The following is a 24,441-nucleotide window of genomic DNA, read 5'->3' on the forward strand; positions in this document are numbered from 1 at the left end:
AGCTCCTAAGCAAGAAACTGACAGACCTGAAAACAAAAACCTTGGTTTTACTTACTAGCTGGAGTAAGACTTGCTTAAAGGTCAGTACTGCTTGAGCGATTACGTAAGTAAGTGGAGTACTACTGTACAATTACCTTGTGAAGTTCACTATTTTGAGAACATAAGATCAAGTTTATTGCAGTTTTCTGAAATTACAACCAGACAGACAACTTACGTACAAAGCTATGATTAACACCAGTGAATATATCGTAACTCACTGCAGGACGGTGAAATCAGGATGAAGTTAGTCTAGCCAGTAGCACAATTTCAGCTGCAGTATTTGCTTCATATTCTGTCCACTGGAGAGATTCCCACAAGGGAGCAATTAGATGACTAACAGTACACAGTAACCATGCACAGAAGTTACGTTCTGCAGTTTACTACCATTTGGTCAGCAATCTTGATACATGGAAAGTTACAAAAGCTTTTAGACACAAGGTAGATTCAAGTGCTTTAAAAACCACATAGGACTCGTAAGATACGGAAGTCACCAACAGCAAGATGAGTGTACAAGATCAGTCCAAAGCTATAAAACATCATTGTTCTCCCTTTCTGTGTACTCCAGCTAGAAGAAACTGGATTTCAATAATGGAAGCTTTCCCATAAAGTGCCCATGAAATTTAGGAGGTAAATACATTTTAACTGGGGCAAATGGCAGTCCTAAAACTGGCAATTACTTCAAAGTAAGATTGTGAGCAATAAATACATCTACTATATCCCCGCTTGAAATGCTTGCCTTTTAAATAGAAAAGGTGATAGGCAGCAGGATAACTGTTCATTTATCAGCAAAAAGCTTCCCCCGAAGAAAATTATGCTAGCATAATTTTAAAGATGCTAGTCTGACTCTCATTTATTCTTTATATTCCTTAAGTACGACTGGCATCAGTTTGTAGGGGGGTTTTATTCCAATATCAGTAAATACATTAAATATTAATTGGTATCTACTACACCGAACAGCATGAAATTAATTCTAAGGACTGTGGTGCTACCAGATGTCTTTTGTGCTATAGCAATCAGAAGTCAAGACCAGTTTGATTTGCCATGCAGAACCTGCTTAATATAGGGCCTTGTTTAAAAATTCATAACCTTTTACAAAAAAATAGGTACTTTATATTTTTCTGAACAGTTATATAAAAGTCTTAAAATCAGCTCTTATCTCAGCAAACGATAGAATTTACCCTCGTTAAATACAGGCGTAGCTGGGTCACCCCCATGCGCTGACTACTCCTGCAGGTTACACAGGCAGCCCTTGCAAAATCGGCTCTAGCTCACCTATGCATAAAAGTAACAACCCCTTTTACAGGGTACGGGCTTTATCCTGCTCGTTCACTAGTAGTTCCACTGAAGTCTCTGACACAGGTGAAGGTTTGGAAGATCAAGTCTTAGGAGCTGATGGAAACCCACGTATTTGAAGAAATAAGCCTGCAGATTTCAGAAAGCAAGCCTGACATTCCCTTTGTAAGATATATACAGTCATATGTACATATTCACAAATCTGTCCTGTGAAAAGAGGGAGCTTATTACAGAAACTGTAATTCGTCTCGGTTCATACAATTTAGAAAGCAAAACAAGAACAAATGAATGTAAATATATCTACATACATAGTACGACATAGCAACTATGGAATAGACAATGCTATACGTGATCTCTCATCCCCACAACTCTTCTGTTCTTCCAAACTTGTAGATCAGAGTACTAAAGGGGGGGGGGAAGAAAAAAAAAATAATCAGACTGCACATAAGGTGGACAAAGGTAATCTTAATAGTATCCTTATAATCTTATACCACCTACACCACAAATCAACATCCCTCCCGCAACCTTAACTTTTATTCAAGTCAGTATCTGGTTTTTGTACTTACATTTCATTTACTATGCATCGCTAAAACTATGAGATCCAGCTGAAGCAACTGCTCCAATAAAAAAACATAGCTAGTCTCGTGGTAAAAGCAGCTGCCCTTCTGAAGGAAAAAAATCTGGTATTTAAGAGATTCGAGGACTGGATCCACAGAGTTACAGAGCAGCAAGCCTCATCCTGGCATCTGGCGATCAGCTGAACATAACACATCGTGCTAGGATAGAATCTAACATTTTTATGAGCAAATCGGAAAGAATATTGATCCTGTGGTAGATAAGTGAAATCCAAATTACAATTTTATTTCCAAAATTCCCTTTATAAGGTTGGATGCAATTACATATTGTCACAAATAAAAAAAAAATGTTGAGGGAACAAAACCCAGCATGATTTCCTTATTGTTCCTTATACGTTAAATATTTTTTTTTTTCTTATAGCCAACAAACAGGTGGTAAAGAAGGGCACAGTCATACTAAATCATGAAAGAATGAAGAGGGAGGGAAATGAGAAATACTGACACTGAGAACAACAATAATAAGCAATGATAAGCAAAACAAACTAGACGCCTGGGCAATTAACTAGAGAAGAGAAGAGAACTACTAATACAGCACGTTAAACTAAGTAAAAAACCAGTAGAGTAACAACCAGGGCTGAAGTGCAAGTCCTGAAGGAGACACATGGTTCAGGGAATACAGACATCGTGGAACAACACTGATGGAAGAGAATCTGATTCAATCAAAACAAAAGTTTTGGATAAGGACACTGAGAAGGGCATCGCCGATTGACCCAGGTCTGGCCTAAGGAAAGGAGTCTAGGGCAATGGATGGACTTATCAGATGCTACTGCCTAAAGTGCATGGTGGGATAAAAAACAGACTTTTTTTTTTTTAAATAAAAAGGTTGATAATTTGTCTCATAGTTCATGCCTAGAAAACAAATTTTAGAAGACAAAAGAAAACAAATAAACTTAAAATATATCTACATACAGAGTACAATAGAAACTAAGGAAAGACACTTTCAGAAACGAAAAGCAGCTTCAGAAATAAGTTCATCAAACTACTGAAATAAGACTAAAGATTTCAGGCATGATGAAACTATTCTCAAAAGTCTGCCTTCATCAGTATCGCATTTCAATCATGTGCAAGACTACAGAAGAGATTTAGGAACTGCTGTTTTCTGCAAGAACATAACTGATTTTCCAAACAGGGAAGCACAGCGGAGCCAGTCAATCTGGCTCACTGCAAAGCATTTGATCCGGTACTAGAAGGAAAATTGTTAGCACAGTAATTTGAGTGGGTAAGAACTTGCAAAAGAGGAGGTTATGTGAACTTTTTCAGTGACTGATCTTGGAACTTACACTATTTAATGCTTTCATTGTCTTTTATTAATTAATTAAATTCATGGATTGCAGAACGCATTATACATATAAGAAGAGTTAGTACAGATACAGATCGTTTCAAAGTGTCATATAATACACTTAATGATATTAAGTGAAATAAAAGAAATAGATTTAAGTGTAGTATTTCAAAACATACCATTATGCTCCTAGAAAAAAATTTATCACCCTCCATAACTGAAAGCTCAGCCAGTAGAAACAAATCTAGGTGTATCAATGATGAGATAATTGAGCCATTGGTATGAAATAGTCAGGAAAAGGGCAACAGGATCTCCTACCCTGTGCTGTTCAGATCTATGCCAAGGTATTTGTAGCACAGAGATGAAAGCATTATTGCCATTATCCAAAGACACTGACAATAGTCACCCAGAATACCGTCTATATCCTTGGTCATCCACATTCTAGAGCTGTAAATTCAGTGAGACCAGAAAGAGCTGGACTAACAGGAGCACGAGGGGAATGAAGAGCCTCTCATGGGCTGAGAAGGGGTAAGTAAAAGATTGGTTCTAAGCGCTGGAGCAAAGGGAGTAGAAAAAAGCAGCAGAGTAAAAAAAAAAAAAAAAAAAAAATTTTTTAAGAAAGAGTTTGATCAATTTATGCATTGAATAATACCACTTCAGTTCTCTGTATAATGTCAGTTTACTCAGTGACCCAAGAGGTCCCTTTGTCACCCTCCTCAAGTAAAGGTCAGGGTGGGTAATAAACCAAAATACAGAGGGTCCTGCATTGAGAGCAGCAAATTCCACATTTTGGAAGGTCAAGCCTGGAGTCGGCCTCCAGCTTTCAGAACTTATTTTCCAGCAGTATCAATGTGCACGGAAGCAGGTAAGTGAGACACCCCTTTGGAAGGAGGGAAATTTACCCAGATAACTTACCTGAAAAATATCAATGCGTTTTGGAAAAACACTGCTAATCCAGGGTAAACATTAGTGTCTGCAAAGTAAGTAACAAAGGAAATGTTAAGTTCTTTTGTATTGGAAGGGGTATTTAAAACACTATTCATAGTATCATTCACTGACTACAAAACTAGATGGTATGGCTCTGACATGAACAGACCACACACTTCCATTCTTCCGGATTTTCTGCCTTTCGGCTGATAGCAAAAGTACTTCTCTATATGTGAAAATAAACTTACTCTGTGTAACATATGCTCCAAAAAGAATCCACATTGAAGCAATAAGCGAACCAAACATCAACATAAAGCCGATGAAGAGCCAGACACGAGCACCTGCAGGAAATATTAAAACCTCTGAGAACCACGTAGAGTATTAACCATAGCGACCGATGATCCAATTATGATACAACTCTATTATGATACAGTATGTTATCTTGCTGACGGCACAAAGGGAAAGGATTAAACCCTATATCCAGGACAAGATAAACCAAAATTTGCCTTCTCTAGTAATACACATAGTAGCTGGATTCCCCTTATTTTAGTGAGCAGACACAACTACCAGAAATTTCCCCTCAGCTGTCGGGAATGCCTATAACATCACTTAACACAACTTGGAGTGGACTAACGATGAGGTACTCTGCCAAAGATATAGTGTTTCTGAGGTAGAGATGGAATTCCAAGAGGGTACATAAAACAAACCTGTCCCACGTTTACTTCAGAAAGATATTTTCAGATAGACAACATCTACCATAGCTAGACATTACCTGCTGAAAAAGCAAGATGACACCATTGAAAATAATCAACCTGCTTGCTCATGGGAAAGGAAAAATATTTCTATGAAAAGATTCTCTCAAGCTGATTTATGAATGATACACAAAAAAGCATGGTACACTGGTTCAAAAAAATCAGTAAATCCTACCAGATTTCCGGTAAGGCATTCTACAAATCATGTGAAAACAGATGCTGGGATCCACATGGGAAATAGTAAGGGAATTACGAATGAAAGCGGAGAAAGGACAGCAGGTCCACAGACACCACACAGTAAGTGACATATAGAGGAAACGGAGTATTTGTGATACATTCTAAAATAGGACATTCTTAAGGAATGTCTGCTCCATAGCCTACCACAAGGTAGAAATTCATTTCTCCCAGCAGGTATATAGGATTTGCAGAGGTTTAACCACCACTTAGAAAAGAACCCAACACCTAAATAATCAGTCTTTCAACTCAGCATGATTTTTAGAGTTAATTTACCTGTTCTTCCTAAACATCCGTCACTGTAGCTGTCTCCTCTCACCTGTGCATTTGATACAGCATTTATCCTAAGAACAAAAAAGTGTATATGCTTCAGATTATTAGAAAATCAATTTAAAGTTGTAAGTAAAAAGCTAGCTTTTTTTAAGATGCGAAAAATTCTGGGAAAATTACTTGGCATTCTGTATAGTCACATATTATTACATGTCCCTTAATGGAAGGATTCCAACTGGATTTCAAGCAAACCCCATATTTGTTCATAAGTTTTACTTAAATTTTTACATTAACAGACCTGTGAGATGACAGAATTGCCCTTTTTAGTGATTGAAACGTTCCTGGTCACTTTCTGGCTGTTTAAGTTTTTAAAACATCTAAAGCCACTTCACAGGAATAACAGCCAGTAACACAGTACTCTCATGATTATGATACAAGTTGCTTTTTGATGCCTTTCCTTCACAATGAATACCGTAAGTATTCCAGTGAGAGACACCCTGTAAGGAGGGACAATACGTTTTCTTAAAATGAGTTACATGGCTGAGGAAAAAAAAAATCCAGAAACTTTCAGATACCAAGTGTTAAGAAGGTCTTGCATATCCAAATGCATCCTTTTTTCTTGCCAATATTGTACAATTCAATAAAAGCTATTACTTCTCCTTCAAGCTTGCCACATTTACATCTTTATAGCAATAGCTATAATACTACTACCTCTCCCATTTGAGGAAGTTTTGGGCCAGAGACAGCTGTAAAAATTATTTAAAAACAGGGGAAAATGCAGTCAAATGTTTTACATTGCGATAAGCAACTGGGCAGCATTACATGAATTTTGATCTAGGAATCTAAACACTTATTACAGAAAGCCACTTGCATAAAGGAAGGTCTGCTTTCTTACATTCAGCCAAAGCGCATAGGAAAAGCAATTTACCCTAAACAGATGGGGGGGGTAGACAGAACAATGAATAAGCAGACTACGATCAGAAACAGGTAAAACAAAAAAGGCCTTTACACTGCCATGCAAAAAGGTACAAGATTTCTCGTAAGTAATTTATAACTAAGCGATTCAAAGTTTCATCATATACCATATTGTCTAGTAAAAACTGTGTTTAACAGCTCATGTTTATTTTACAATAACTGCCTTTATATACACTTACATGAAAAAAGCTAGTGTTGAAAACACCCCACAGGTATGGAACGCGTGGTTCATTTGTTCTGGCTTAGGGTAAACTACTGCAGCATCTATCATTATCCACCAACCTGTGAAAAACTAGAAATAAAACAGACCAGTATGATGAGGCTGGAAGGGTACAGAGACAGGCAGACAAAACATGGCAAATGTTCATGCACACCATTGGTTTAATTGTCTTTTAACAAGTATAAACTATTCTGGAAAGTTATTAGCTTTAAGTTGGACTCTAAACCTGTTTGATATGCAAGTTCTGCATAAACCTTAACACTGATGTTGTTGGAGAAGCATTTGGGAATCCGTCACATTTTCTATTCAAATTAAATATCAGTGTATGGCTAAATTCCCTGTACAGCTTTAAGAACAAGAATCCAGATTCTAAACACATACGAGATACAAACTATGTATAACATAGGTGTTCTAACATACCTAATTATGCCAAAAATCCACTAAGAATTTCAATCTTTTTTAAAGAAGAGATAGCAGAACCGGTACACCATTATCAGATAAAATGCGAAGTTATGCGACCTGTAAAAAAGCTGCCTAACAATTACACTTAAAAAAAAAAGTTAAAGAAATATACTGGATTAAGGCACAGTTACAGAGTGAACCTTCACAATATATGAAACAAAAATGTAACTTCGTCATACTTCCAAATTTGTCAGCACAGTTACGATTTACATCCTCTCAAAACTTACCAATACGCCTGCAACTATTGAAGCGATGGCGTTTCTTCTTTCACTCCAGTCAATACACTCACATTCTGGCCACCGAAAGTTGTCTAGAAATCCTGCCATTTCCTCAAAGATTAGATTGCCCTTCTTATTTTGTACTTATACATGAATTCTTCCATTAACAACTGTATCCTAAATACCTGAAACACAGCCAAAGATGCATTTAATACAAAACAGTAAAGTCTTGAGATGTTTGACAACTGTCACAAGCAAACTTTACAATGTGTTTTGTTTTGGTTGGTTTGGGGTTTTTTTGTGTTGTTTTTTTGTTTGGTTGGGGTTTTTTTTAACCAATATTTTAACCAATAACCATAATTATTAAATCCAATACTCCATGGATTCTACATTGAGCTATATCCAAAAAAAGAATCTACCTTACAAACAGAATTACAAAATAAAATCATCACACGACCCAAAAACTTATGCATTACATAAAAATTATCGTATCTGAAACAGGAAAGAAATTAAATAGAATGTACTGTTTGTTCAAATGTACGAAACACAAAAATAAAAGCAAGCAAAAAAGCAGGAGCGAAAAAGCAAATACTTCAATCTAAGTTTCATCTTCAAAACATAATCCTCTCTCTGGCATTAGCAGTTAAAAAAAGTAAGATACATACAACAGGGCTCTATACACAGACCAGAACTTGGTGTTACAAAGTGACTACTGAAAAAACACAGTTCTCCAACAATTTGGTGAGACGGCAGCTGTAAAAGATTCTGCACTACACTACTTCTACTCTCACACTGTAAGACTATTAGCATATATAGTTGGAGTGTCAGAAGTTAAGATATTTAGTTCTTCTATTGAACAGTGACTCACAGCCACTCTTAATGCCATTCTATTTTGTTTTACTATTGTCAACTTCTGTATTTTCCCAATCTGCCATAAGTAATTTCCAGATACTTGTTAAAGGCTAACAACGGACAAACACCCCTTACGATTATATTACAGGAAAGACTCATGTAGAACATTTTTCTGGTTAATAACGGTAATTAAAACCCTACACTAAGAAGTAAAATAAAAATAAACAAATAAACACGAGTTTGCCTACACTACACACACAGGCCACCTCCTATGAATAAGATAAAAAAATTTGTCCTCCTGAATCTAGTTCCAGAAGTCCATAGTTATGATGCTACCTTAAAGCATTAAAATCATCACTCAATTCCAAAATTATTTTACTTTTGTATATCTGGGCTCTACCATATAGTTATTTTCCTAGATTACACTTTTACCTAGCAATTTTCAGATCCCTATTCTTTCTACAACTTTCATACGAAATTGCCATTACAGATTTGCGACTGCTCCTACAGCCCTTCCTTCTCTTCCACTCTTAAAATGGCTCCATCTGTACTTTATTTGTTCCTCTTCAAACCCTGAATGTGCCTCTTCCTCATCCTGCAGTAATCCCTCCCTTGCCTTCCCAGCTCCTTGCCCACCCACACCGGAACGCAGCTCGCGGTTCCCATTGCTGTTGCCACTACAGACTACACGGCTCTCGCCCTGCGATGCGGCTGGCCAGTAAATAGACAAACATGCTGCGCTATTTCTTCTCCCCACTGAACACAATGGCGGTTATGTCAAATCTGCCAAAGTCATTATCTTGCCTGTAAATACACTTTCAGTCATTTTCAGAATGACCGAAGCTGTATTTCTTCAAAGCTGTATTCTCCTTTGGAATTTTTTTCCCATAATGGACTATTTAAATAGTATTAACGCACCTAACTAAAATCACCTCCTTCAAACATAATGTAAAGATCTACTGCAATTCACAAAGCAGGTCAAGAAAAGCCACTGGAAAAAATTATTTCAGATATGTCAACAACATCAGAAATTATTTTTTACCCTCTACTTGGATGCCATCCAGAGGTACCTCGGCAGGCTGGAGAAATGGGCTGAACAGGAACCTCATGAAGTTCAACAAGGGGCAGTGCCCAGTCTTGCACCTGGGGAGGAACAGCCCCATGCGCCAGCATGTGCTGGGGGCCGCCCAGCTGGAAAGCAGCTTGGCAGAAAAGGGCCTGGGGGTCCTGGTGGACAACAGGTTGAACATGAGCCAGCAATGTGCCCTTGCCACAGAGAAAGCTACCAGTATCCTGGGCTGCATTAGGCAAAGTATTGCCAACAGGTCAAGGGAGGTGATCCTTCCCCTCTGCTCAGCGCTGGTGAGGCCACACCTGGAACACTGTGTCCAGTTCTGGGCTCCCCAGTACAAGAGAGGCATGGACACACTGCAGAGAGCCCAGCGAAGGGCCACGAAGATGATGAAGGGACTGGAGCACCTCTCCTGTGAGGAAAAGCTGGGACTGTTCAGCCTGGAGAAGAGAAGGCTCGGGGGGATCTCATCAGTGTATATAAATACCCGAAGGGAGGGTGCAAAGAGGACGGAGCCAGGCTCTTTCCAGTGGTGCCCAGTGGCAGGACCAGAGGCAATGGGCACAAACTGAAACACAGGAGGTTCCCTCTGAACGTCAGGAAACACTTTTTCACTGTGAGGGTGGCCGAGCACTGGCACGGGTTGCCCAGAGAGGCTGTGGAGTCTCCATCCCTGGAGATACTCAAAAGCCGTCTGGACACGGTCCCGGGCAACCGGCTCTGGGTGGCCCGGCTTGAGCAGGGGAGGTGGACCAGATGCCCTCCAGAAGTGCCTTCCAACCCCAGCCATTCTGCGAGTCTGTGTTACTTAAGAAATAGCCTGTTAAATTCTTGGATGACTTCATGAAAGAAATCTTCTTACTCCTACAAAAATGCTCTAGTTCAAAAGGCTGAACTGAAGTGAAAAAAATCCACTCTCTTCTATGATTTAAAAGGATTATATAGTTTGTTTTGCCAGCTAATATAATTAAGCCAACTTCCAATCCCAAAACTGACTAGCATCTATCCTAGTAAAACCCTTTCAACTTTGCAAAGTCAGTAATGATAAATGGTATGGATACCATACATTGCACAAAACCCTCTTAATTATTGTTTTTTAAACATTAGGTGACAAACCAGAAGCATCGTGCTCACTTCAAAAATCTGAGACAAAATCTCTCTTAATACTTAATTGTATTGGATATCAAATGGAATTTTCACAACTGCATTGGTGACAAACGAGCGAAGCTAGGGAGACTAGAAAAAGTTGATTTTTTTTTTTTTTTTTTAATACCTTCTAAGATACAGAGCAACCTACTGCCAAAGCACATTATTTTATCAGAAATTGTATTTTTGGTGCTTAATACTGGCTCACAAACCTGCATTTTGCTTTAACCTCATCTCTGTGCTCAGGAGAGAAGCACCCTATATAATGTGAATAGGGGAGATAAACACTACCTGCTGGCAGTCTTTCTACAGCAAAGACTAGTAACTGACAACACAATTCTCCTGTTTCACTGGAATAAGATGACAAACACGGAGAAACAAGGTGCAGAGAATTTGCAACAGAACACAGACAAGAAGTCTAGAATTATTTCTACAAGTGTCTAATGCCAGAAACTAGCTTTGATTTCACAAAGAAAGCTTAGTGCTAGAGCAGGCATGCAAGGATACGATCGGCAGTAAAAGGAAACAGAGGTACTAATGAGGCTGCCCTTTTTCTAACATGATCTAAACATTAACTGATGCCATTCAGAATTCTGCAAAGGAGTCTTTCATAGAGGTATTTCAAGAAAGCCCCACTTAACGTAAAAATAATTAAACATTTCTCTCCTCACTGACATAGCTCCATATGTGTACAGACTTCACAGATACATGACTAAAAAGCAGTGATGCACCATTTCTTCCAGCATTACTGAATGCGCCTACGTTCTGTGACCAACGTGTGGATATTCCTCTCTTTTGTGAGAGGACAATGCCATCTCTGATCAAATGCACGCCCGATTGAGGGCACCCACGTGTAGAGGGCATGACAAATAAGGCCTGTGGGGTTTCCATAAAAAAGGACGGCAGGAAGCAGACTGCAGGATGCCAGAACAATTCATCCAGCCTGAAGTCCAACCAAGTACTTTCCCGCACTCTCATTTAAAAGGTAAGCATAGTGCCGATCAGACTTACTGGAAGGACAGACAGTACAGAGCCAACCCAAATGCAACAGGTTGGCCACACTCTCACAAGTTGTTAAATAAACACCTAGCTTTATTATGCAATACTGGGTTTAATATGCTAGAGGGAAGGAATACACTGATACTCTAGAGGGAGGGGACGCCATCCAGAGGGACCTTGACAAGCTTGAGGAGTGGGCCCATGCAAACTTCATGAAGTTCAACAAGGCCAAGTACAAGGTCCTGCCCCTGGGTTGGGACAATCCTCAGTATCAATACAGACTTGGGGACAAATGGAATGAGAGCAGCCCCGTGGAAAAAAAAAGACGCGAGCTGGCAACGTGTACTTGCAGTCCAGAAAGCCAATTGCATCCTGGGCTGCATAACAAGCAGGTCGAGAGAGATGATTCTGCTGCTCTGCTCCGCTCTCGTTGAGACTCCAGCTGGAGTACTGTGTCCAGCTCTGGGGTCCCCAGCACAAGACAGACATGGACCTGTTAGAGTGGGTCCAGAGGAGGGCCACAAAGATGGGGGCCTCCCATTTGGGAAGGCTGGAACTCCTCTCCTATGAAGAAAGGCTGAGAGAGGTGGGGTTGTTCAGCCTGGAGAAGACAAGGCTCCGGGGAGACCTTATTGCAGCCCTTCAGTACATAAAAGAGGCTTGTAAGAAAGATGGAGAGAGACTTTTTACCAGGACCCGTAGCGACAGAACAAGGGGTAACGGTTTTAAACTGAAAGAGAGAAGGTTTAGATTGGACATAAGGAAGAAATTCTTTACGATGAGGGTGGTGAGACACTGGCACAGGTTGCCCAGAGAAGATGTGGGTGCCCCATCATTGGAAGTGTTCAAGGTCAGGTTGGACAGGGCTTTGAGCAACCTGATCCAGTGGAATATGTCCCTGCCCATGGCTGCGGTGGTTGGACTGGATGATCTTTGAAGGTCCCTTCCAACCCAAACCATTCGGTGATTCTATGATAATGTTCCATATGTATGTAGTTCTCAACACCCCTAGCAAAAAAGGAAGAAAATAATAATCTATATTTCAACTGTGAAAGACCAGTGACATTGTGAAGCTGAGTCTCCACCAAGACCACAAAAGCTAGGCTAAAGTTTATCCTCAAATGGGTTAATATGGACCCATAGATAGGTTTTAGCCCAAGTATATCCTACTACGCAGACAGAAAACTGATGAAGACAGATGCTTTCAGCTGGACTTTCTTACCTGAATAAAGGTACAAAACTCACTCTCCCGGTTTAAACTTTTACATCCACGTACTTCACAGCAAGGAAACAGGTAAAACCCCTTGCGTTAGCTGTCCTTCAATGTCCTTCCTACAATCTGTCTCCTCCCCTTTGTCCAAGGGCAGACAGGTTCTCCCACTGTTCTCAGGAAACATTTCTCACTCATGACCAGTAAACAGAAACACAAGAACACTTTCAACAGCAAACTGGTGACTGAAGAACTAACAAGGACAGTTACACTCACTGTAAAAATAATACTTGGTAGACGCTAGCACTCAGGTTAAAACAACTAGTACCTTTTTCAGACCAATGAAGTGAAATAAAAACAGAAGAATCAGAGCTCAAAATTTTCCTCTGAAAATCAGTTTCTCTCTCCCAAAATGAATTGGTTTCACTTGAACAAAATATTAAAAGCAGTTGCAAGAAAATACAAAAAGTCCGCAAAAAGAAAACTGTCTTAAGCTGTGCAAGGGCCCTGGAATACCCTCAGGTTAGCAAAGAACGGAACCTCCTATTTCCAAAGAAGAAAGTAAAAGATAGACGGGAGGAAGAGAAGAAATCTAAAGTCGAGAAGAAAACCCTATTTTCCTCAAAGAAGACAGCATCTTCCACAAGCAACCAATCAGAGCATGCTTTAAGCCACATACTTTCCCCATATGCATATGCATATATTGCATATATATGCAATATATATATATATATACATATATATTGCATATATATGCATATATTCCCCATATGCATATACTATGAAAAGGTATTTGGCATGGTCACTGTAAGGAGCTTATGTGAACGTTTCTATTAAGTCCACTGTAGTTTTTTAAAGGGGGATCTTTAGACCACTCACCCATTTCAGTAATTACATGCAGTTTCACTTTCAGTTTCCCATATACCATAGCACTATGCTATATTGTCCAGTTTTTAAGCATTACAGAAAGACGGAAGGAGGAAAGAAAGGAACTTTTAAATGAACATATACAAAAATAAGGCTGTGGCAAAATTATTAAACAGGTAATCACCTCACACGAATCTGTGTGACGCTCAGCCCTAGAGCACTGTGACTGCTGTCTACAGCAAGTATTCTTTAAGAGCGCTATTAAAGTTCGAAGACTTGAGAGAGGCTGAAAAAAAGATCAATTCTGCAATAATCCGCAGGCCTATTTTTGCTCATAAGAGTATACTATGTGCATCAATATTTCTTTAATGGGCTAAGCCATGACAGGGCAATATGAGGCAGAATCCCAAAGCTGCAAAGTCCTGACAGCAATCGTTACGCTGAGGGCAGCATTACTTAGAAAAAATAAGTTACTTTTTTAAAATTTCATCTACGGACCTCAAACTTTCTGCTCAGACCACCGCTTCCTTTCCCAGGTGCGGGTAACGGCAATCTGAGAAAGACCTGACTGTGGCCCTGCAGCGGGGAGGGACGGGCCCTGCCGCCCCTCCAGGCCACGCCGGCTCCCGCAGACAGGCCCGCGGCTTCCTGCGGCTGAGGCCGCGCTACGGCAAAAGGTCACGGCTCCGGCGTGAGGGGCAGGGAAGCGCGGCCGGACACCCCCCCGCCCCGAGCCCCTTCGCGCTGCCCCAGACCAGCACCGAAGGGTGCGTGGGAGCCCCGGGCACCGGGCCGGGACCGACGGAGCCGCCCCAGGCTCCGAGCGCAGGTGGAGGGAAGAGCCGCTGCTCCCCGTGGCGGGGAGGGGGAGGCTGCGGAGGGTCCCTCGCGGCTTGGCGAGGAGAGGCGGAGAGAGGCGGCTCCGGGCACTGGGGCGCGCGGGGGCCGTTGGAGGCAAGCGGGCGCGCGCTGCCGCCAGACACGGGTGTCCCGCGCTACCCTCCCTCCCGCCAACGCCCGCCCCCGCTGCGGCCGCCCCCGGCTTCGGCGCGCGCGCGGCCCCCCCCCCGCCCCGCCGCCCCTCGCTCCCACCGGCGCCAGCGGAGCGGCAGGAAAACAACGGCCGCACGTACCCCCCGTCCTGGGCGAGACTCTTCCGCCTGCCGGGAGCGGGGGGCAGAGACCCGCGAGCGACGCGGCCGCCCGCCAATCGGAAGCTAGCGCTGCGCGTCACCGGGGGCTGGGTGAGGACGGGGCGCCACGATTGGCCGACGCGGCAGCCCACCCCAGCGACGGGAGCGACCGACTGCAGGGGGGGGGGGGGCGGCGCAAGCCCCGCCCCTTTTCTTCCTGGGCGGGGAGGTGCCCGGCTGGCCCCGCCCTCCGCCCGCCTTGCCTTGCCCCCTCCCGCGCCCCGCCAGCGGAGGGAGCCCCGTCAGCCTGCGGGTGCGGTGGCCACATCGGACGCCTACAGCCACCTCCCAAACCGCTTATGGCCCACGTCGTCTCGCGCTGTCCCACGAGTGAAGTACCGCGCGCTAACCTCAACATTCTCCAAGCAGCTCCCGTACCGGAACGTACGCACCTCACCCCAAATGGCTGTTACCCCTCAGCCCCGTGTCTCGTTTGATAAAAATAAACAGAATTAGTAAGTAATTCTGCGTTCCTCTCAGCGGTCCAGGAAGAAGCACGTGAATTACTTCTTCCCGACGTCACCGCATTTCCCAGCCAGCTTCAACACGGCCCGAGCAGTAGTTGCACCACCGGTACGCCACCCTCATTAGCAGCCTGCTGACGTTCATGTTCTCGCTCCTCACAGTCCCGTTTCCCGAACGCAGCAAGCGAGCAGGGGCTGGGGACGAGCCAGCGGGGAGCCCCGCCCGGCACTACTCACCCCGGGGGATCTCTCCGGACCTGCCACGGCCGGGGAGAGCCAAGAGTGTTTCTACACGTTTCGGTTGCGCAATGGATGCGAATAGATGTCTGCTTGCAGCATTGTTTCGAACGTGCCTGAGACATACCAAGTGACCCCAAATTTTTGACTCTCAGTGAATTCCCTTCATACTTCCCACGCACGGGATTCACTTCTCTTTCTCTGGCTTTCTGGCCTATTTCTTGCCAAAGCATTGGAAAGGGAGTCATACCAGCACCGGAGGTACCTTAAGAAAGAGCCATCTTCTCGTTAAATACAGACTGTTCCCTAAAAGATTTCAGGTCAAGATTTTAGAGATACTAAGGGAAAATGCTGCAATTTAATCAATTTAAGTACTGAAGTTAGGAAGGTGATTAGTCTTGAAAATTCACACTCTGGTGAATCAATCTGAAAAGCGAGAAGTAGAAATTTAAGAGTGGAACGGGATAAACAAAGAAAGAGGAAGGCATTTTCAAGGATATTGCTCAAGCACAATGCAGAGCAATATGGGGCACTAAGTAAGAAAAGGAGCACTGTGAGAAAGGCCTATAAAGAGGCAACTGAATGGCAAGAGAATATTCAGTTTCTCGTTAAAAGGCAGTTTAGCTGTGGCCCCGTGAAATCCCACTCAAAGTTAAAAGCTGTACTCCACGCCCTCGATTCTCAGCTCCCCTCCTTTTTTTCCTTCAGTTGTATGTGCTCACTGTATTCCACCAGGTCTGGAGCTAAGCCATTGTCTTCTTTTGAAGCAGCTCCTCCTTTCTCACTTTACCTGGCCCAGAGAAGAGGCTATCCACTGCAGAGAGGATCAATAGGAACAGTTGTTTCTTACTTGTGATGCTCAGAACCGTACCATGAAGAAAAAGTTTGTAACAAAACTCTTGCCTTGCTGTTCATTGAAAAGGATCACAGCCAACTTTTCTTTGTAATTCACATGTGCCTACTCCCCAGCCTCTGCCCCTGTTAATACGTGTGCCACCATCTTCTCACCCTCATCTGGAAGCATCACACGCTGTTTGCCTTCCCCCTAATCTCATCTCTCCTTTCCAGACCCTTCCTATCACCCCTCCCACACCCCACGCGTGCACACACACATTTCTGTTTTCTTAACAGCTGATCTCAGCTGTGGGAAGGTAAACTGTGCGGTTGCTGCACCCAGGGAAACACAGCTGGTAGGGAAACAACTTCAGGGGAGACACCACACATCCCCTTCTCCCTCACAGTGGCAGTTTCTCCCACTAAGAATAGAGATTTACCGCTTGCCTTTGTCTCCAACATCATGCCCTGCTCTTGCTTCTCGTGACTTTTAGTCCTTCTCCCAGCCTTCTCTGTAACTCCACGTGCATCCCGAGAGCCGTCATTACTCTGAAACAGAAAGATATTCAGCAGGCCTCAACATTTACAGCATAAATAGAAACTCTTCCATTTATAGGATGGCCCGAGACGTTATTTCAGACAGCCTACAGCTGTATGTCTTTTCCTTTTATTGGAAAACACTAACCTGTATAATCGTGTAGCTTGTCAATAGTGCTTGAAAGAGCCATCAGACTGTCGGGCAAGAAACAGATTCCCCACCCTGAGAAAAACTGATACCTCAATTAATATAGCCTAATGATAAATATAAATAATATTTTGTCTTTGCATTAAGATGTCACCTAGATGAGCCTTTCAAGCCACAATCCCTATGATAATTAGACCAACACATAGGGAGTTCTGGCAATAAGCAACGTGTACTGGCATCTGGAATCAGGAATGATTTCATCCTTTTGAGGACAGTAATAAGATAACAGTTATCAAATTCAAATTAACAGTCTAGTGTCAGATAGAAAAATCACTTCTGAAGGCCATTCTCTCCTGGGTTTTTCTAATTCGTATGCAGTACTTGGTATTACTTGTTCTAGAAGTACTGACCAAACACTGCTCTTAAGGTTTTGTGAGCTCAGAGCAACAAAAAAATAGACCAGCCCTGCAAAAATATACTCCTCCACACACCTGGGGAAAATAAAAATTTAAATTCTTTTTTCATCATCATTGCCGTAAATGTTGAAGAAGTGGATTTTTGTGCCCAGCAATTTTTCATGACAACAGCGTAAGGCTGATTTAAAGTGCCGAGAGTCAGGTCATACATACTCCATTTAAAACCAAGTAGTTTTAAAAGGAACATAAAAATCACTCAGTGTGCTGACTTATCCATTATGGCAGCTTAAATATTTAAACTGCAGATACTTATCTTCATCGTGAGCCAAAGTGGATTCCATCAAAGCTGGATTTATCACAATCTGGTTTCTATTTACTCTTGTGCAATGAATTCAATTTGCAATTAGCTCTTTTTAAAGCTGTCGCTGGATTAGTTTAAACAGCAATTCAGATCCAATTCCTGTAGGTCATGATGAGAAGCAAAATCTGATCTTTTTTAAGAGTACTATGTCAAGGGACTTCCATAGAAGTATGTTTAATTTACAGTTTTCATTTAAAGCTAAGTTATTGAAATAAACAGATATGCATACACACAGCTGCTAAAATGACTGAGGAGCTTATGAGGTCAAAGCCTTCTGGTATCACCTGGTCTAACACCACGATCTCAATGAATCATATCCGCATCACAAAGGAGAGGACAGCAATCTGAACTCTTACTGAGTCCCCAGAAACAGAGGACTGCCATGTAACCTGATTTTCCTTTCTAAGCATTTAGATTGGGGCTACTTATATGGCAGATCAAGACCACACACACATTTTGTTCCCACTTCACCACTATATAGGACTTAACTCCTACATCTGCAAGACACCCGTTATTTCTTACCATCTTTGCAAACCTGGAGAGCCGCTGAAGAGCACATCAATGGCCGGCTGGCCCAACTGATCTGTGCACCGCTAGCGTACCCCTGCCTCCTAACTGAATTCAGCAGAGAGGAACTAACAGCCATGATCTAAACCTTTCAGCTAACACCAGGGCACGGCACGGCACAGCACAAGCATCCCAGTGGCATGACCTACAGGCAACAGTCTGCCCATAACGCCGTTCTTTTTACTTTTGCCACCTTAATTCCTACAAAAAGGTATGTTAAAGAAAGCTGAGGTTAGCCCTATTTTCTAAAACATGACAAACATCTTGTCATTATCACTTATTTGCTGTAACACAAAGGCTCGAAAGACCTAGTGTTTACCAATAAATAAATTATATTCCATCATATTACTAGATCATATAATACCCTCTGACAAATGAGACTTCAATTAACTAATTCTACCAACAAATATAAATAACGTTCTGCCTGCATGTTAAGACCTTATCTAGATGAGCAAGCGCACAAAGACCAAAAGAAGCACGTATGGTATTATCTGCCCAAAAGCAAACGCATTAACCCAGATGCTGGGGCATCTGCCAAAGGATGGTTGTGATCGTCGTCTAGCTTTCATTTCTGAAACTCCGAGAGCGGAAATTCCCCCTCCGTGGCATACCAGAGAACTCTGGGACACCTTCCTACAGACTGGCCGGGCACTGCACAACTCCTGCACAGGTGGAGACAGCGACAGTCTGAGTCACAGAGGCATGAGTGAGAAGGGGGCCCACACAGATATCGATATATCCAGTGACACCTTTTCAAAGGCAAAGCCCTCCAGGAAAATCAGATCATGTGGGGAGCTGAGAGGTTACTAAAGGTAAACAACTCTTTGGCATCATGGAGATCTTCCCATCCCCCAAGACATCGCCCAGAAACTTTAATAGTACAGCAATATTTCACAGAAAGTTCTTCAACGCCAATATTCTAAAATAATTAAATGGTGCAATCACTTTTGAAAATTAACATTCCCTTCTCCTCTCACCTCCAAAAAGCCCTGCAACTAGGGTACCGTTTTGGCCAGTCTTCCTTATTTGCTCAGATGCTTTCTGAGATCTCGTTCTGCGTTCAAAGCCAGATCCAAAAATGGACTTCTGCAGAAGGTACAGTCCAAGTTTAGACATCCAGAACCCTCCCTTCATTCCCATTTATTTTAACCTTGAAGATATGAATGTACTTCTAAAAAAACCGCCTGAAACCTGTCAACAATTTATGAGCTGTAAGCATTTAAATAAGAAAGGATAAAGGTCAAACTAACAGGGCACAGCAAGACTTTTACTTCCACTTTGCCCTTAACGTATTTTTGTTATGCCTCAGTTTCACCTTTCGAAGAGATAACAGACTGTAAAAGTGATTATACTCTATGCTAAAGTGAAGCGTTAATTTTGAGTTAAGCAGAAGTAAAATGAGCCGCAAGAGGATAACTGAATTTATTTGTTCCTTAACAATATTCACAAATAAATCAATTAAGCACCTGCAAATGCACATCAGACAACCCAATTCCTTTTAACTGGTGTAACAGCGGACAGCTGGATTTTACATTTTCAGTGTACCTGAAATTTCTCTAGTGCTACAAGTTTCATTAATAAAGTGCATTCAAAATCTTGACAAGACAGAGGAATTAATATTATCTTATTTCAATGTAAGGTTTAACCACTTAAATAGAGAAGACTTCCACCCAAACCTTTTAACATTTTCCTCTTCGTTTTCCTTTGTGTCTGAATTAGAAGCCTCTCTGTTTTCCATCAAAGCTTCATAAGTCTTTTGTGCTCGAACAATTTCTTTGTCTGCACTGAAGTGCACCATTTGTCTGCTCAGAATAGGAACAACTAAGTTGAAGTTGTCAATTCTTTTGTTTAATTTCCTGATATCTTCTATAAACTGCTCACAAATACGATTCCATTGCTTTTGCCTATATGGTGTCATTGGCCCTCCGAGCTTACTTCTAGATGCCACTATACTCCTCCTTAAGCGCTCAATAGTTTCCCGTATTTCTTTCTGCATCAGGATCCACTCTGGCTGGTATCCATTGTCGATCAGAATCCTGTTCAAGTTGTGAGTCATAGGGTCGACATGTGGACAGTCTGAAAATTTCTGCAAAGGTTTTCCTTTGCCACGGAGGTTGTCAAAGTCTCCTTTCGCCATCGATTCCTGGATGAGGTCCTCAACCAACCGTTCAACTGCCTGAGTTATTTTCACCTTTTTGCTCTGCTTCACATCTTTGGCTTTCATTAGGTCAGTCACAGCACACTGGCTTTCAAGTCTCTGCTTCCGGTACTCCAACACTTGCTCAGTAGCACGGTCTACTCGAAACTGCATGTATTGCTTTTCTCTTTGGCTTGGTGTTCCAAAACCGACACCTTCAAAACTCAAGTAGTGTCTATGCTGTGGGGCTTTTGGTTTGAACTGATCTTCCTCCTCTTCATTATTCTCGTTTGCTTTCTTTTTGGTCGCCGCATCACTGAGCACGACTCTGTACGCTGCTTCTACTTTCATAAATGCTTCGGAATCAGCTGTGGCAGAACCGCTGTCTGGATGGTATTTTTTGGCAAGACTTCGATACGAGTTTCTGATATCATCAAGGGAACATCCTTCCTCAAGCTCAAGAATTTTGTAAGAGTCCTTGACGTTGCTTTTAGGTTTGTAACCCGACAACATTCTGTTCCCACAAATGTAGGGAAGCAGCTTCAGGTTTCTTGGAATCATTGCTTGATGTACCATTAAATGATGCCCTACGTTGTTAGTCAGCATGACACAAAGCCACTTTGTATTTCTTCAGATGCAGCTACATTATAAGCAATGACCTATAAACACATTTTTATAAAAACTGTGTTAAATATGCTTTTTAAAAGAACTTACAGGATTTAAGTCTTATCTTTAACTTGTTGTATTATTTAAAGAAATCCCTACAAAATTTCAGAACAGTATCCAACGTTCTTTTCTTTTACAGACTAACATTGAAATCTGCGTTTCTTATTAGTTACTATTGAAGCAGTAGTATTACAATGTAAATGAAAATTAATTCACAGTATAGTTTTCTCCAGGTATAGCAACAGTAGCATAGGTTTGTTTTGCACTGCAGAATTCCAAAAAGGCCAAAGCTTTGTTGCCTTTCTGCAAACTCAGTGTGATGTAAACTGGAAATACGCTTTATGTTGAGCGGTAACTCTGCTGAAACAAATCTCTCCCTTTTCCTCTACACACCTACATTCAGCCATCAACTGAATTTTCTATTCACATCCATCAATGCCTCAAGATCTACTACCTGGTACCTTCTCAAAAGATTTCATTACAGTACCCTTTTGGTACTTTGCAGCAACAACTGAAGTAGCATTCAGATTATAGATTCATTTAGATTAACTCTCGTATCCCAGCAGGATACAGGGCTCTCGCATCCTAGCGGCCAACCTCCTTCGTCTGTGCCAGGTAAGGTTATAAAGCTGGAACTCGGAACAGATCAACAGCAGACAGTATCCCGTTCTGTCATGAATACCAGTGCTTCTGAATGATTTTTGGGAAACAGCAAAAGGAACACCTTTAGCAAATGACAACTACGTCTTCACGTAAAATCAAAAGTAGAAAAATGTCATACAAACTGCACACACAATTTACACATCAGCTAACTTCTCTTTATTAATGAAAATCCTAAGACAAATGCCGCATACATGGTGCTAAAGAGTCTGCTTTCGCAGAGTCATCAGCGACTGCAACATATCCTTTGCTGACTTCCTTTCCAAACAAAAAATAAGTTAAATCAAGGCTAAGTTTAAGGAATAAATAGTGTTTATATGTTCTGCATATAACAAACTGCCCTTCTGCACTAACCCGCCTGAAAAGAGATGAGAAAGATGTACCTCAGACTGGATGAAATATTGGCTCAATCCTGAATATTTTCAGTTGATTTTGATCCAGGTAAGGTATTAAGTAATCAGCTTGTGGTTATTATAATGGACCTTATTAATATTTTTTTTTTGTTTATGATACAGATTAGTGATTTCTCTCCTTCCAGGTGGTTGGCAAAGGTAGTACTTTAGTTCCATATGGCCACAAAAATCCACTAACAACTACCTGAATGGAAAGATCAACGGATAGTCTCTCGAAATTCAACATACTGCTCAGAAGCAGCCTTTCTCATAATTCTGTAGACTTGATTTTAACATATTTGTGCTTAAAAAACTGTATCAAACTGTATGTATAGCACTCACGCCACGGCACCGGCGCCTGAGGCGGGATTTTTATTCCCCAGCCGACTGAATTCAGCTCTCCCCGGCGGGGCTAGGTAAGGGGGGGGGACAAGGCGGAGGAGGGCGGCGTCACCGAACGGCGCGCCCCGCCCCCCTCCCCCGCCGGGCCTGGCGCACGAGACGGCCTTCCGCCCCCACGGCTCCGCGCGCGCCCCGCTGCCGTCAAGAGCCCCAACGGCTGCCCCCCGACCGCCGCCCCGCGCGGGCTGTGGGGACAAGGACGGGCTCCCGCCCCGGGAACGGGCGAGCGCCCTGAAGCGGTGTGCCGCAGGGGGGCTGAGGAGAGCAGTTACCGGCACGCGAGGAGCCAGGCGCTCGGCATCCCACCCTCCCCTTAACGGCTGTTTTGTGGGGCGGGGGAGGCGCCCCGCCCCGCGACGCGCACTTTTTCGCCCAGCGCCCCGCTGCCCAGCACCCCCGCCTCACCTGCTCCCCGCCGCCGCCCGCCCTTCCCCCTCCCGCACAGCGACGCAGGCCCGAGGGGGCGCGGCAAGCGCGGGCCCAGGGGCAGAGCGCCAACGATGGAGCAGGAGGAAGAGGAGGGGCGACGGCTTTTACCCTTCGCTCAAGGACGTCTAACGGCAGAAGGGGCGCATGTGTGAGCGGGAAGGCCGGCCCGCCCCCGCGCCCTGCCGCGCCGCTCACCAGCGGGGGGAGCCCGAGGCCTGCCGCAACCGCGCGCCGCCGCCCGCCGCCGCCGGCGCGGAGCCACGTGACTAGGCGACACGTGGACGGGCTGAGAGAGCCGGGAGGCGCGGGAGGGGCGTGTTCTCAGCGCGCGTGAGCGGGTGGCGGGCCGGCCGGCCGGCGCATGCGCACTGCAGCGGGGAAGAGGCAGGGGTGGGGAGTCTCAGCGGCGTCCAACATGGCGCCGGGGTTGGCGTGGCAACGGCTCTCGGTGAGGCTGTATGGGGGGCACGACTTCTATTATTCTTTTTTTTATATGTGCACTTATACACGGAGACCTTAACTGCTTTGTAGCCTTCGTTCTCCTGAGTGAATTCCACCTTAGTAGATGACAAGTTCCCCTGCCTCTTAACGGGCTTGTGAAACAGCTTGTGTGCAGTGCTTACCCTGACAAACACTTGGTCTTTCACAGCGTTCTCGTCCCTGCCCATAACACGGTTTTCAAAATGCTGTGAGTGCCTCTGAGCAGCTGCACTAGCAGCAGGGTGTGCTGGCATTCGTTGGGCTCACCCAGAAAGGCAGTGCCAGGCCCGCTGTGACCCAGAGCTCCCGGCCTCCGCTGCCTTGCGGCGGCAGGGCAGGTAATGCCTGGTGGGTTTTCCTACGGCCTCCATGCATGGCATCGTCTGGCTGTCGGGGAATGGCAACTTCAGCTAAAGAAACCCCAAACCAAGAAACAGTTTTCATCCTGGAAAGGAGGACCCAGGTGCACGAACTAAAGGCCCAGTAGATGGAAGACAAATAACAATGTTTCCTTCCTAAACAGCAGCATCTATTATTAAAAAACAAACGGACAAAAAAACCCCTTGTGTTTTTTATTAATGGTACTTGATGGGGTATGGTTGAGCATGCTGCATATCCAGCCAGAGAAATGGTGGCACTGAGGTCTGAAAGGAAGCGACAGCCATGTAGTGCAATCTGCTTCGTTTTACAGCTTCCACTATTGTACTCTGACTGCTCATCCTGTTACGACTTTGCCAGTGTGCTGTCTTGGTGAATAAACAACACTAAAATACATTGTTTCAGAGAGATTTTCTCTTCTATTCATTAGGTAATGGTTTTCTACATTATTTTAATTTAAAGTTCACTTTCTGTAAAAGTCAGATTTTGATATTGGAAGTTTCTGTGCATATTGTCTTTGCTGCATATACACTTCATCACCTAAGAAAACAGTTTGGTCAAATAATTGCAATACAAATTGACCCACCAGAGTGAATGCAAGTTTAAATTACCTTCTTCTGACCAGTCGTGCAGCAGAGAGATGTTTCAGGGCTACACGAGTTCTGTTTCTGACTCAGATTGTCATAGCCT

General features: G+C 43.2%; 2 protein-coding genes across 7 annotated transcripts; both read right to left on the reverse strand.

Annotated features, from left to right (window-relative positions):
* Positions 1–150: 150 nt before the first annotated feature.
* On the reverse strand, positions 151–22,931 carry TMEM50B (transmembrane protein 50B). Of its 3 annotated transcripts, none has more exons than XM_076353309.1 (8): positions 22,870–22,931; positions 16,619–16,727; positions 7,314–7,489; positions 6,584–6,696; positions 5,436–5,503; positions 4,422–4,514; positions 4,162–4,219; positions 151–1,734 (listed from the first exon to the last, which is right to left on the reverse strand). In XM_076353309.1, the coding sequence occupies exons 3-8, from the start codon at positions 7,410–7,412 to the stop codon at positions 1,689–1,691; spliced, it is 477 nt and encodes a 158-aa protein (XP_076209424.1). In that variant the 5' UTR covers positions 7,413–7,489; positions 16,619–16,727; positions 22,870–22,931; the 3' UTR covers positions 151–1,688. The 3 variants fall into 3 exon arrangements, with proteins under 3 accessions (XP_076209424.1, XP_076209431.1, XP_076209415.1); XM_076353316.1 differs by lacking the exons at positions 16,619–16,727; positions 22,870–22,931 and adding an exon at positions 14,584–14,640 and having other exon boundaries at positions 151–1,539; positions 1,641–1,734; XM_076353300.1 differs by lacking the exons at positions 16,619–16,727; positions 22,870–22,931 and adding an exon at positions 14,584–14,640.
* DNAJC28 (DnaJ heat shock protein family (Hsp40) member C28) lies at positions 19,613–22,934 on the reverse strand. 4 transcript variants are annotated; one of them, XM_076353272.1, is made up of 3 exons: positions 22,870–22,933; positions 21,608–21,700; positions 19,613–21,003 (listed from the first exon to the last, which is right to left on the reverse strand). In XM_076353272.1, the coding sequence occupies exon 3, from the start codon at positions 20,948–20,950 to the stop codon at positions 19,832–19,834; it is 1,119 nt and encodes a 372-aa protein (XP_076209387.1). In that variant the 5' UTR covers positions 20,951–21,003; positions 21,608–21,700; positions 22,870–22,933; the 3' UTR covers positions 19,613–19,831. The 4 variants fall into 4 exon arrangements, with proteins under 4 accessions (XP_076209387.1, XP_076209379.1, XP_076209360.1 ...); XM_076353264.1 differs by lacking the exon at positions 22,870–22,933 and adding an exon at positions 22,054–22,469; XM_076353245.1 differs by lacking the exon at positions 21,608–21,700 and having other exon boundaries at positions 22,870–22,934.
* Positions 22,935–24,441: the final 1,507 nt, after the last annotated feature.

The sequence above is a fragment of the Aptenodytes patagonicus genome, chromosome 1, assembly GCF_965638725.1.
Source record: "Aptenodytes patagonicus chromosome 1, bAptPat1.pri.cur, whole genome shotgun sequence".
NCBI lineage: Eukaryota > Metazoa > Chordata > Aves > Sphenisciformes > Spheniscidae > Aptenodytes > Aptenodytes patagonicus.

Bases quoted from the DNA above. Each gene is read 5' to 3' on its own strand.
- DNAJC28 (XM_076353245.1), bottom strand. From the start codon at position 20,950: ATGCTGACTAACAACGTAGGGCATCATTTAATGGTACATCAAGCAATG.
- TMEM50B (XM_076353309.1), bottom strand. From the start codon at position 7,412: ATGGCAGGATTTCTAGACAACTTTCGGTGGCCAGAATGTGAGTGTATT. The intron at 4,515-5,435 runs GTAAATTAACTC...TATTTCCTGCAG, and splicing joins CGGATGTTTAGGAAGAACAG to GTGCTCGTGTCTGGCTCTTC. The intron at 4,220-4,421 runs GTAAGTTTATTT...CTTACTTTGCAG, and splicing joins TGGAGCATATGTTACACAGA to ACACTAATGTTTACCCTGGA.